This window comes from Microcebus murinus, chromosome 12 (assembly GCF_040939455.1).
Source record: "Microcebus murinus isolate Inina chromosome 12, M.murinus_Inina_mat1.0, whole genome shotgun sequence".
Lineage (NCBI taxonomy): Eukaryota > Metazoa > Chordata > Mammalia > Primates > Cheirogaleidae > Microcebus > Microcebus murinus.
The window spans coordinates 63,262,388-63,275,436 of NC_134115.1; the positions used below are offsets into that span (position 1 = coordinate 63,262,388).

At 42.5% G+C, this 13,049-nt stretch overlaps 1 protein-coding gene across 1 annotated transcript in view; it reads left to right on the forward strand.

Moving 5' to 3' along the window:
• Positions 1–13,049, forward strand: part of NR4A3 (nuclear receptor subfamily 4 group A member 3) — a 36,846-nt gene that overhangs the window by 13,539 nt on the left and 10,258 nt on the right. Inside the window, exons 5-6 of the mRNA XM_012769002.2 lie at positions 5,218–5,417; positions 7,814–7,992. Coding sequence (XP_012624456.1) covers positions 5,218–5,417; positions 7,814–7,992 — 379 coding nt within the window. The remainder of the gene's footprint in view (positions 1–5,217; positions 5,418–7,813; positions 7,993–13,049) is intronic.

A 13,049-nucleotide genomic window follows, 5' to 3' on the forward strand; every position in this document is an offset into this window, starting at 1 on the left:
TCAACCATTTAGTGTAGTTACAGACTGCAAATACAAGTGATTCTACCCAGATAAAACCAGGCACCAGCAACTGGTATTTAAATGTGTTAACAAGATATCCTAAGAAACAATATGACTAACACATGTTAGACCTGCAAAGTAAGCTGCATAAAGGCTGTAAAAAGAGTGGTTTCATGAAACTTCTTGGAAGACATTGCCACCAATTCACTAGATGATTTCAAGCCAGTTCCTGCCCCTCTGTGGGCCACAGTTTCCTCATGTGAATGGTGGAGGGATTGGACTAAATGCGCTCCCAGGATGCCTTCCAGCCTTCTCACTCCCTGACCCTCTAACTGTTCTACCTGCTGTAATTCCACTATGGGTACAGATCAGCATTTCCCAAAGCATGGTGCCCAGATGCCTCTACCGGAAAGAGATGGTGGTATTTGCTTAAAATGCAGGTTCCTAGGCCACACCTAGACCACAGTAAGGTTTGGGAATCACCAATACAGTTTAATAACAACAATTCCATTTTAACTTGAATTGGGAAGGGATGAGCAATGAGGTATAAATTTTCTGGAAAGCAATCCATTTAACAAATAGGTATTGAATGGCTGCTGGGTGTCAGGCGGTATTCTAGGTCAGTGGACACATTGTTGAACAAGACAGCTCCTGTCCTCATGGAGCTTACACTCCAGTGAAGGAGAAATAAAGTAAACAAATATATATCTGCAGTGATGCCACTAGCAGGAGAAGAGGAGTTTTATGGTTTGAGGTTGTTTTTTTTTTTTTTTTTTTTTTTTTTTTTTTTTTTTTGGTGGGAGGGGTGCGGGATGGAGGTAGATCAGAGAAGAAAAATTTGGGGGGGTGGAATATATACATTGCCAATTTTTAAAATGTCTCTTTTTAAAGTGTAAGAATGTAAGAATATGTATACATAGTTTGACTCATAGAATGATCACATCTATAATTTTTAGAGACATAAAAACTCAGAGAAATGGGGAGAAAAACATGTCCTTCGAGTATTTTACTTATTTAGCCAGGGCTGAAAGTGAGATAGAGTAAATATTAGATTCCACACTGCTATTAAAGCCTCACGTGGATAATTTTTTAGGGATGGTGTTCTCCAAGGGTCTCACTTAATTCCTATACAAATCATTTATTTAGACCTGGGCTATTGCTGAAGTCTGACTGGTATGGCTGTGTCAGTGCCATAAGGGATGTGCAGACTCATTTTAGATTAAAGAATACTCATTACTATTTTTTTCAGCTCTAGATCCTTATTCTAGGTGATTAGAAGAAATCTTCATTAGGCATTGGCTGTTAGTAAATGTAATACTGTGTCTTTGACTAGTGATAAAGCCAGAGTTTTGATAGATCAATGATCCCTATAGGCTGAAAAAATTAGCATAACCAGGAAAAAAAAAAGTTCATTTTAAAAACCTTTCTGTATTTGTCCTATGTCTGACTGACATGACTGATAAAAAAAAATTCTAGATTTTCTTTGTTGAACCCTAAACTTACCTAGCAATGTAGGAGAGCACAGAAGCAGAGCTGGGGGGGTCCAGTTCTTCCAATTTCAGGTCAGTATTTCTTGGGTGAGTTTTTTCTAAACTGCTAGGCCAGGCAGAGAAAGAATCTAAAATGTTGTGTTCCATTTTGTTGAATCTTATGTCCAGTAGAAGAGATTTTTCTTTTCTTCCTGAATTGGATGCTGAACCTCCAGTTACCCCCAAGTTACTGGTGGCTCAGGCAGAGTCCAGTTTGGCTCCAGAATTCTGGGACTTGGACCAGAATCACTGCAGGTGAAGCCCAGAGGATCTGGCTGGAGTCTGGCGGGCCAAGCTGGCTGGATTTCCTCCTTGCTGGGCTCCATCAGAGAAAAGTACACACGCAGGGTAGGCAGGGGCTTCACTTCCCTGTGTGCAGGAGGCATGAAATGTGAGCCCAGCAGGGGCAGAGGCCTGCAGAGGACCCTGGGTGAAATCTACGCGCTCTGTTGGACTCTGAACAAATGTTGGAAGCAGAGAGATTGTTGAGTTGTGAGCCATGGTTTCAGGGAGGTCAGTGCAGGAGGGAGCAGTTAGATCCCATTCCCAGTGTTCTCTCCATTTAACCACACTGTTTTAAAACAAAATAATGCTGAATCAGTGCCAAACCTGGCAAAAACATCATACCTGGTGTAGTTTAGCAACATTTAGAATCATTGGATGCAAGAGCCAGAGGGAATCTTAAGGATCAGCAAGTGCATTGGAGTCCTGTTTCAGAGGCAGAAACAGACCCAGGTTAAGTGACTTGTCTAGAGCTGCACAGCAAGTCAGTGCCAGAGCCTGGCCGAGGACCCCATGGCCTGCTGCCTGGTCTAACATACTTTCCTCTACTACAGATTCCCACTCACTTGGGAGTTTCACATGTCATGCTGTCACCTTTTAGAAGAGAGATCTGTCCTTCATTTCATCCTGCCCTTGCAGAAAGTGGAAAAAAAAATTAAATCCCTTTTTCCACTCTCCTCCAGTTAAGAGTGTGTGTGCCGAATGGAGGTAGTGGGAGGTGTCTTTAGCACAGGATCCTGCCACCATCCTTGAATAGCCTTGGGAAGGAGAACTGCTTCCGCATCCTGGACTTTGCTCCCATGATCCAGTACATCACAGAATATTCAGAGCTTCCTTCCAGGCACTGTGTGGGATTGTTGGGAACATAGGAGCCAGGGCACTGAACTGGACCACATGTTATAGGATCTTTGAAAGTCAGGGCTGAAAAGTAGAAACCTTCAGCTTCAACCCATTCCCCCATTTTGTAAAGATGGAAGCTGAAAGACAGTGATAGTTCCAAGTATCCTGTTCTCAATATCATCACTGTCATCATTTGTTAAACATGTTTATATATATCAGGCCCTTCACATGTATGATCAAATTTCATCATCACAACAAAATTTTGAGTAAGGTATTATTATCCCCATTTTACAAAGGAGAAAACTTGAGGTTCAGAAAAACGAAATGACACTACAGGTATTTCACAAATTAAGGGCCATAACAAAATTGGGATTAAAGTGGCTGGGCTCTTTGTCTGATGTTTCTTTAATTACTCCATACTGCTTTTTTGTAAAAACACAAAAACAAAAACAAAAAGACCAAATTAAAACAAGTGCCTCATTTCCTCTTACCTAGGTAGCTCTACAATAAACACCTAGATGCTTATTGGCTGTTTCTCTTCCAACCATGTTAGGGCATTGTGGCAAACCTAAACGCTCTCCTGACTACTCTTTCATTGAAAAACCATTCAACACCTATTTATTGAGGGTTTGTTATGTGGCAGTTACTGTGCTCTTGACAGAAACATAGGGCCAATGAATACATATCTGGAGAGCTCCAATTAGAGGAAAGCAAAATGCTTTTTAAAGACTGCAAAAACCATCCCACAAGCTACCAACTGGTAGTATCAGACATGCCCACAGCCAGGAGGAGCAGGACTTGAAGTCACAGGGACAGTTTAAATCCTGGCAGTACCACTGTTGGTTATGTAAACTGGAAAAGTCTCTTGGCTTCTCTGAGCCTCAGTTTTCTCTTTTGTAAAATAAGGATTAAAAATCTCTGCTCCGTGAGGATCAATTGCAAGAAGGGATACAAAATCACACACTGTGTTAATGTGAAGGAAATGATGTGGACAGTTACATGACTGTTTCTGCATATCTCTTAAATCTGTGTTGTTTGTTGTACCTTGATTATTATCTCACTATATCAGTCTTCCTACCTGAAGCAGCAAAGTTTTTCCTCCAGTCCTTAAAAAAAAAAAAAACCTTGATTCTACCAGAATATCCAAAAGTTGAGTAGACTTTCTTCCCACTTGTACCCTTCTACTCTAGGGACTGGATCAATGCCCCGTTCTGCACCATGTTTGGCTATTGAGCACTTGAGATATGGCTGGTGTGACAAAAGAACTGAATTTTTAATTCTATTTAGTTTTCATTAATTTAAGTAGCCACAAACCCTGAGTCTGATGGCACACAGCTTCCTGGGCTCTGCTGAAGAGCCCTCCGGTTCCACCACTTCTTTTTTTTTTTTTCCTCTTTTTATTTCATCATATTATGGGGGTACAAATATTCTTAAAGTTACATATATTGCCCTTGCCACCCCCCCACACTTCTTGGTTTGTTTTATCTCACAGAATTCCATTGGTAGCAAGAAAAATCATTCTTTCTCCTATTGGTTATTTCTATGATTCCCAAATTTCAGTGTGTATGAGAATCACCTGAGGGTCTTAATGAAAGTTTGGCGGGCCTATCCCCAGATTTTCTAATTTAGTAGGTCTGGGCTGGGACGTGAGATGGTCATTTCTAGTGCATTCCTGGGTGCTGCTGATGATGCTGGTCTGGAGAGACACTCTTTGAGAACCACTGGGTTAATATAGCACGTTGGGCAGGGCTCAGTGGCTCATGCCTGTAATCCTAGCACTCTGGGAGGCCAAGGCGGGAGGATCATTTGAGCTCAGGAGTTTGAGACCAGCCCCAAGCAAGAGCGAGACCCCATCTCTACTAAAAATAGAAAGAAATTAGCTGGACAACTAAAAATATAGAAAATAAATAGCCAGGCATGGTGACGCATGCCTATAGTCCCAGCTACTCGGGAGGCTGAGGCAGGAGGATCGCTTGAGCACAGGAGTTTGAGGTTGCTGTGAGCTAGGCTGATGCCACGGCACTCTAGCTCGGGCAAAAGAGTGAGACTATGTTCCAAAAAAAAAAAAAGTTTTGCACCTTGTTGGGAGACAGCTGTGCTACAGTGGAACCAGCAGACCCTGAAAACCCATATGGACGCAAACCCTTGGGGTAGTGTTTCTCAGTTGGGCTACACTTTGGAATCACTGAGGAAGCTTTTAAAATTTCTGATGCCTGGGTCCCACCCCAGCCCAATTAAATTAGAATCTCTGGGGGTAGGACCTGGACAAGAGTGTTTTTTAAACTCTCCAGATGATTGCAGTGCACAGTCAGGACTGAAAACCACTGCACTAATGCGACTTAAGCAAATTTCTTTGTCTATTAAGTGACACAATTTGCTCTCTCTCTCTGTATCACAGGGCCATTGTGAGAATCAGAAGAGATTGTGAATGGGAAAGGGTTTTCTAAACTGTAGGACCTAGAAGTAAGGATTTAGGCATTGACAGGCTTGGAAGAGCCAATATGCAAATGATGATATTGTCCCCATTGAATCAGGATAATGATGCTCTCTCTGGTTTGCATTCTAGTACTGTCCCACTGACCAGGCCACTACAGGCACAGATGCTGAGCATGTACAACAATTCTACAACCTTCTGACAGACTCCGTTGACGTATCCAGAAGCTGGGCAGAAAAGATTCCAGGATTCACTGATCTCCCCAAAGAAGATCAGGCATTACTTATAGAATCAGCCTTTTTGGAGCTGTTTGTCCTCAGACTTTCCATCAGGTAATTACTATTATTTTTTCTTCCTTTAGCCTACCCTTTCCTTTGAAGAAGGTTGAAAGCTTCTGTGTTTGTAACTGAATCATCAGTGAAAAGTTTGCTCAAGAAGCAAATATGAAATGTGATCAGAAATTCAAAAAACTGAGCAGTGCGTAATGGAAAGAGCACTGGCCTGGCTGCCAGGACCGCTGAGTTCTAGTCCCAGGTCCAATATAGACTTGCTGGGGGGCAGGCCACTTGTCTCACTGCACACTCAATTCCCTCCATCTAAAATGAGAAGGTTGGATTTGGTGATCTCTCTGAAGCCCCTTGCAGCGCCAATATTCTATGATTTTAGAAACATTCTCATAGTATGTAAGGTATTTCCTGGGAGTAAGTATTTGCTTTGGAATAGGGTTTCTGTTTAACAAGTTGCTGTTTTAGTCCACCTGATGGGACTCTACAGAGTTCCCACAGCTTCTTAACCCCCAGTGTTTACTCCAAGGGAACAAGCTCCTGGACCCAAAGATTTGGCCCAACCTGTCATACTCAGTGACATCAAACACATAAAGAAGTGATTTTTCAAAAAGCTAGAACCTCAGATCTAAGCTCCTCTCATAAATTCCACATGTAGCTTTGAAAGGAAACTTTATTTATCACTATTTTCATTTTCACACATAGCATGTTTAATTCCATCTTCCTTGCTTGCTTTCAGTTATATATTTTTAGGAGATGGTACCAACATTTCACCAAATATTACAGGAAAACTCATCATTCTCCTCTTTCTCTTTCCTACCACCCTCTCCCCAATTTCATACTATGTTACCAGAAACTCCTGTTTCAAGTGCAGGTTCTCATGCCTCATTCCCATCTATTTTGGTTTGCTAGACCTTGGGAGAAGTCCAAACGTCTGCATTTTCCACTCATGCTTAGGTGATTCTGATGCTGGTGGTCAGGGGTCCATGTGTTTTAAAGATTGGATCATTCTGTCCTGTCTGCGCCCTCTGTGGCGGGATCAGTGGGAAAGACAGGGCCAACTTATAACTAGCGTCCCAGTGATTAGCTTAATTTACAGCCAACGCGGTGTATACCAGAGAAGAGCCAGCTATGTGACTGTCATCTCTTAGGCATGCAGCAAAGGATTAAGTAGAGAATATGCTCCATGCAGGCAAGCACATATATGTCATATTCACCAAGTTTTCTCTAGTTGCCAGCTCCAAGAATGGCACTCATTTGTTGCTCAGTAAATACTTGCTGCATGAAGGAATGAATAAAGCTTTTAATTCCAGAAGAACAGTTATAGAGATATTGACTTGTGAATACAATAGGCCAAGATAGATAAGTATGTGGCAAAAGATTTAAAAGTGAAAGGAAAGCTAAGATTAAAGTAAGGACCACATGGAATTCAGAATTAGTCACACCTAATAACTTGTTGAATCCTCCTATGCACTGGGTACCATTCGTGGGCTTCAAATCCTTCATTTAATTCTCTCAATCTTAGGAGGTAGCAATTAGAATTCCTGTTTTATAGATAAGGAAAAGGAAGTCCAGTCAGATTAAAGGCATGCCCAAGGCCACACCACTAACTGGTGATGTCTAACTGGAAGTTCCAGGGTGCCTTTCATGAGGGGAGAATGGGATGATTATGTACACAATATAAACTATCAGGGCAGATTTTGAAATAGCCCTCTGCAGCTCCACTGTGAAAAGCAGAGAAGGAGCTGGGTGCAGTGGCTCGTGCCTATAATTGCAGCTAATCAGGAGCCTGAGGGGGGAGAATTTCTTGACCCCAGGAGTTCGAGGCCAGCAACTGGGCAACACAGTGAGACCCCATCTCTTAAAAAAAAAAAAAAAAAAAGAAGATAGTACAAAATAAAGACTTGTTTTACATTAGGCCACATTTTAGTTTGTGATTGACTTTTGGCACTTGCAGGGACTTCATGTTTTTAGAGTCTGCACAATGGAATTGTAGTGTCTAGCCTCGGGCCTTATCAGTTTTTGACATTTAAGAAAATGAGGGGCAAGCCCTGATTCAGGAGCCCTGAAAAATAGTCTCACGTTCATCGCAGAGAGAGGCGGTGCACTGGGTTTCACCTCTGTGGTCAGTGAGTGCCTGCTCCTTCATGTCCTGTCCCAGGGCAAGCCAGCAACTGATTCTAGCAATAAGACAGCAGATGCCACACATCCCATCTTCCTCTGGGCTGACACTCACCAAGGACATTAGCATAGACAAGTGATGCTGGTTATTTATCCCCAAGAACATAGTCTTGTTCATCGTGGGTGTCTAGGCACGCTTCACAACATCATGCTGGGTTCCAAACACTGCCCCATGGCTGTCTGGGCACCTCTGTGTCATGATGTTATCATGCTGGACAGACTGGACAGACCCGTTTAATGTGTCTCTTATCCTCGCCCTCCAGGTCAAACACTGCTGAAGATAAATTTGTGTTCTGCAATGGACTTGTCCTGCATCGACTTCAGTGCCTTCGTGGATTTGGGGAGTGGCTCGACTCTATTAAAGACTTTTCCTTAAATTTGCAGAGCCTGAACCTTGATATCCAAGCCTTAGCCTGCCTGTCAGCACTGAGCATGATCACAGGTAAGCACCACCTTGCCAAAACCACATCCTCGGTTCTCTCCTTTCCTTTGTTAAGGGGATGCTGGCCCAATCGCCATTTTTCTGAAATCTGCTAAGTTTAACCTAGCTTAAACAAAGAAATATGCATCTATGACTTGTCATGAACTTCTAGGAAAGAGGATTCCTAGACTATTGGGTTACCATTGTCAACAAACCCAGCATATAAAAATCTAAGTTTTCACTGGAGCTCTGTTGACAGTTGGACTGGCTGCTTCAGGGTTATTTTACAAAGGGCTTCCAAAGATGATTATGTTAACCAGCCCATTCCTGTGGGAGCAGAGGTGACGAGTTGTCCCTTCTCCCCAGTCGCTGGCTAGTGATCCAATAAAAAGAACTACAGACATATAAAATACAACTTGATTTAATAACTTTGATTGGCAAAGGACAGAGAAAATGGGATATTTGTAAAAAGCCAAAATGGCTCCACTCAACAGTTTTTTAAAGTTAGGAACCAGAGCATAAAACATAAAAACATAATCAATTTATATATTATGCCTCTCTACATTTCCCCCTTTCTGTCTTTTGGGAGATAAAAGATCCCAAGGCAGGGTGATGGGAAGGCACGTTGAGCAAGAAAGGGAATACATCCCCTCCCTGCAGCTCCTGAGGACAGAGCCCAACTCCCTTTGCCCCTTTGTACTTTCTGAGTTTCCTGTTAGATCCTATCCTTTCCAGTCAGACTGGGGCTAGAGGGGGCAGTGATGGGGGTGGGGGCTCCAGAAGAGACCAACCAAGCCTGGGGCTCATCCCTGTCCTTTTGGTCGGACACAAGCACAGGCTACGCTGTGGGCTGAGGGCTGAAGTTCACATTTGATAGACTCTTAGCTGATAGTAAGTTTCTAGAGGACTAAATGTGTCCTCTGGTACAGATGTCCCCCTTCTTTCTGTTTCATCAGAAGTGTGCATTGGTTTGCCCAAGCATTGTTTACATGCATTTTCTTGGGCCATCTCTTACTAGCTAAAATGAGATGTGTCTTTGTGCCGTAAAAGTTTAGGCTGGTTCGTCATTTGCCTGATGACAGTTTGCATGAAGGCAAAGAAAAGGAAGTGGCATAGGTACAATTAGGAATCAGACCCTAGCTTGTTCCCTCAGCATTCCAACTGGAACCTGACTTCCTCCTGGTCTTTAGTTCAGGGATTTCCGAGAGAGCCATTAACAAAAACCTAGGCAGTCATAAAGAGTATGGATTCCACTTGGAGGATTTTCAAATGGCATCCTGGAACACCTGAAACAAATAAGCACACTTAAGGCACAAGCATATGACTCCAGCAGGACTGGAAAGAAACTGATTCAAAGCCTTCCTTTGAACTAAAGCTCTTCAGCTCAATTTCAAAACCATTTAGCTCTTCCTAGGACCGTTAAACATTCAAAGCTAGAAAGTATGGAGTTTAGTTCATTTTAAAAAGACAAAAAACAAAAACTAGAGCCAGCCTTGGCTTTCTGTAAACAAAATCAGTACATTGCCACATCTCTATAGAAATGGATGTTGAGTCTAGTTTATCAACATCAACACATGTTCAGCCAGGCGCGGTGGCTCATGCCTGTAATCCTAGCACTCTGAGAGGCCGAGGTGGGTGGATTGCCTGAGGTCAGGAGTTCGAAACCAGCCTGAGCAAGAGCGAGACCCCATCTCTACTATAAATAGAAAGACATTAATTGGCCGACTAACATATATATAGAAAAAAAATTAGCTGGACATGGTGGTGCACGCCTGTAGTTCCAGCTACTCTGGAGGCTGAGGCAGAAGGATCACTTGAGCCCAGGAGTTTGAGGTTGCTGTGAGCTAGGCTGACGCCACGGCACTCACTCTAGCCTGGGCAACAAAGTGAGACTCTGTCTCAGAAAAAAAAAAAACATGTTCACTGACCTAGGCACTGTGTGCCATGTCATTGGGTTTTCAGAGATGATAATACACATCCCTGGTGGACAAAGACATGCAGGCTACTGCATGTGATAGAAGGTGTTGAGCGCCACTGTGGAGACATGAGAGTGGGTTCAAAGTGCCCAGAGACAGCAGGTGGGGGTGGTCTCCTCAGAAGAAATCACAGGAGCTTGTCCTTCATAAAAGCAGAGGATGTCTCCAGACTAAAATGGAAGGGGCAAGAATCCAGGCATAAATAAAAATTTTCCAAAGACTGCTGGGGAAGGAGGCAGTTTGGCATGACGGAAATAGCATGGACTTTGGAATCCACCCCAGATTCTAATCTTGGGTCCTGTATTTAATAAGTATTGAGAAATGTGCTTCATTTCTCTGAACTTCAGTTTCCCCATCTGCAAAATGGGGATAATCACATCTATTCCATGGGGTAGCAGTGAGGGTTATAGAAAATAGGTTAGTGATGTAGCCAGACTGGATTCAGGATAGGCACTAAATCCACCTGCATTCCCCCTTGGAGTGATGGTGACAGAGACACTCTCAAATTAGGCATATGTCTGCCCCTTCCCCTTGGGAACCCTGGATAGTCCAAAATCAAACTCAGTGGCATGAGGAAATAGGTAGTGGCTTTAGAAGGCAGTATGTTTGGTGAATATGTCCTTGGGCACTTGCAAGGGAGGCTCAAAGGAGGACAGTGATAATAAAGTAATAAAACCGTATTTACCTAGCACTTAAAATGGACCAAGTGCTTTACTGGGGTGGTGTCTTTGGGCCAGCCCCATGGGGTAGCTCCAGTTTCTGCCCTCATTCCTGCCAGACTGTGCAGTGCAGGTTGTTATAGGCGCTGTGGTTATAACCCACAACAAAGATAAGCCCTCCTCTCCGGACCTCACAGCACTCTCTTTTGATTTGCTGGTTGGAAAGGGGTTTGAAATGTGTGAAAACAGCAGGAAATGGCAAAAAAAAGTTGATACCTGGGAAACATGTGCATTGTTGTGGATATTAATTTTCATTTGAATATGGGCTCTTATGGATCTTGACTTCTGAATAAGCTCCATTGATCATAAAGGGTGATTGTAGAATATCAGCTGGGCTATTTGCATTCAGAAATTCATCCCAAAATTACCTACCGCAGAGAAGAACTCATGAAAGGTAAATAGGATCTTAGAAGTTTAACTGGTCTTACTTGTAGGAAAAGCATTAAATCTGGACAGTATTGTTGCTTTGCACAAACATAGGTTTTTCTTTCTTTTTTTTTCTTTTCCTAATTCTTTTTTTCTTCTTCCTCCTCCTTTCTCTGTGCCCCTCATGAAAACCTAGGTGATAAAGCGGGGCAGGAAATGGTTTCTTTCAGATCACTCCCCTTTCCTACAGTACATAGGAAGTTCTCCACAGTAGTGGTTTTCAAATGTTTTTAGGTCTCCAGTTTATCCACCCTAACCGTTGACATTTTGCTGGTACCACATCTCCAAAAGGGCTTTGCTTCTGATGGCATACCAGTGAGCTGATATCTGATCACAGTTAATTATGTTTAATAAGTACAAAGTCCTTCAAACAGAAAGTGGTCACTAAATTACCACTTTATAAATATCCATTCATTAAGTAATGAGGGCCTACTATGTGCCAGGCACTGTGACAGTCTCTGGGAATTCAAAGATGAGCCAGGCATGAATTCTGCTGCCAGAAGTATATAGTCTACTAGGAAATCATATGTAATTTTGATATAATGAACTTGATATATGGTGATTAGTGCTTAGGTCCTTAAAAGGGACTGATTCTGTGTGGGAGAAGTATAGATGACTGCCAACTTTCTTGGGTGGAAGTTGTTGATCATGAATGACCTCCCAAAGAGGTCGCATCTGGACATAGGAAGATACAAAGGACATTCCAAGGAAACAGAATAGCAAGGGCATGGCAGTGGAACACCTCAACACATTTTGGGGGAAACACATGTCCAGTGGAATTGTGTTATTCATGTATTAAATCACATATATAATCTAAGTAGAAGAAGGAGAAAAATGAAGAGTGCAGGCTATGACACTCCATGAATATATGTCCTGGAGTGAGCATGAGAGAAAATCCATTGTGAGTCATGGTTTCTCTGCCTCTGGTGGTGAATACTGCAAGCATGTCCTGTGGTTTTGAGAAATGTAAAGGCTTTTCAGGGATAAAACTGATTATATATGATGTTTACCTTATGGCCTAATATTATGACTTAACCTCAGAGCAAAGTGTATTTCCCATATAGTGACAGGGGAAATAAGATTGGAAAGGTAGTTTTGAACCAGATGACAGAGGGAATCTTTAGTGCCCACAATGCCATATTGTGAGTAACGACACTAAAAGAATGTTCCCCATGGCTTTCTCTTCCCTACTCAGGTGTTCTTTCAGGTGAGAAAATGACAGTCTTTTTCCTAGTCTTATTAAAACATGAACTCTAATAACACTGAGGAGGAAGGAGGCCAGAAACAGGGCCAGAAAGCAGTGACACAGTGACATGGTGGAACCAGACAGGTGGCTGACCCTGCCACACCCTCCACCACCTGTCTTTCCAGAGCTCCCCCTGCTTACTCTGAATGGTTACCTGGTTACCCTGTTTTTGCATCAAATATAGCCATCGGCTATGCTGCAAGGAAAACTAAGTATAAATTCTGGCAGGGCAAAATAGTTAAAAACAAAAGCAGGGGGTTGGGGGAGTGTCATAGGATTTGGAGAGTGTCATAGGAGTTGGATCTGAGTTCAGATCTCCACTCTGCAATCTGTGTGATCTTGAGTAAGTTCTTTGCCGTCTCTGAGTCTCAGCTTTCTCATTTCTCACAGGGATAGTGATGTCTACTCGCAGATTTCTTATAAAGATTGAATGAGCTAATGTGTACTTTGCAGAGAAAAAAATGTCAAACAAATCTTCATTGTTATTATCCTATTTGTTTTACACACTTCTAGAAAGAGCTAGCTGTTCTAAGAACCCATAAAATTTTTCATGCATCCCTACAATTGCATATACATATGTATTAAGGAATTTCTTTGAGTCTTTCTTTACCTGCTAGACTGTGGGTTTCTTAAGGACAGGGAGAATCTTATTTACCTTTAGCACTTCAGCATTTAGAATGTCTGGCACATGGCAAAGATTCATTGAATGAA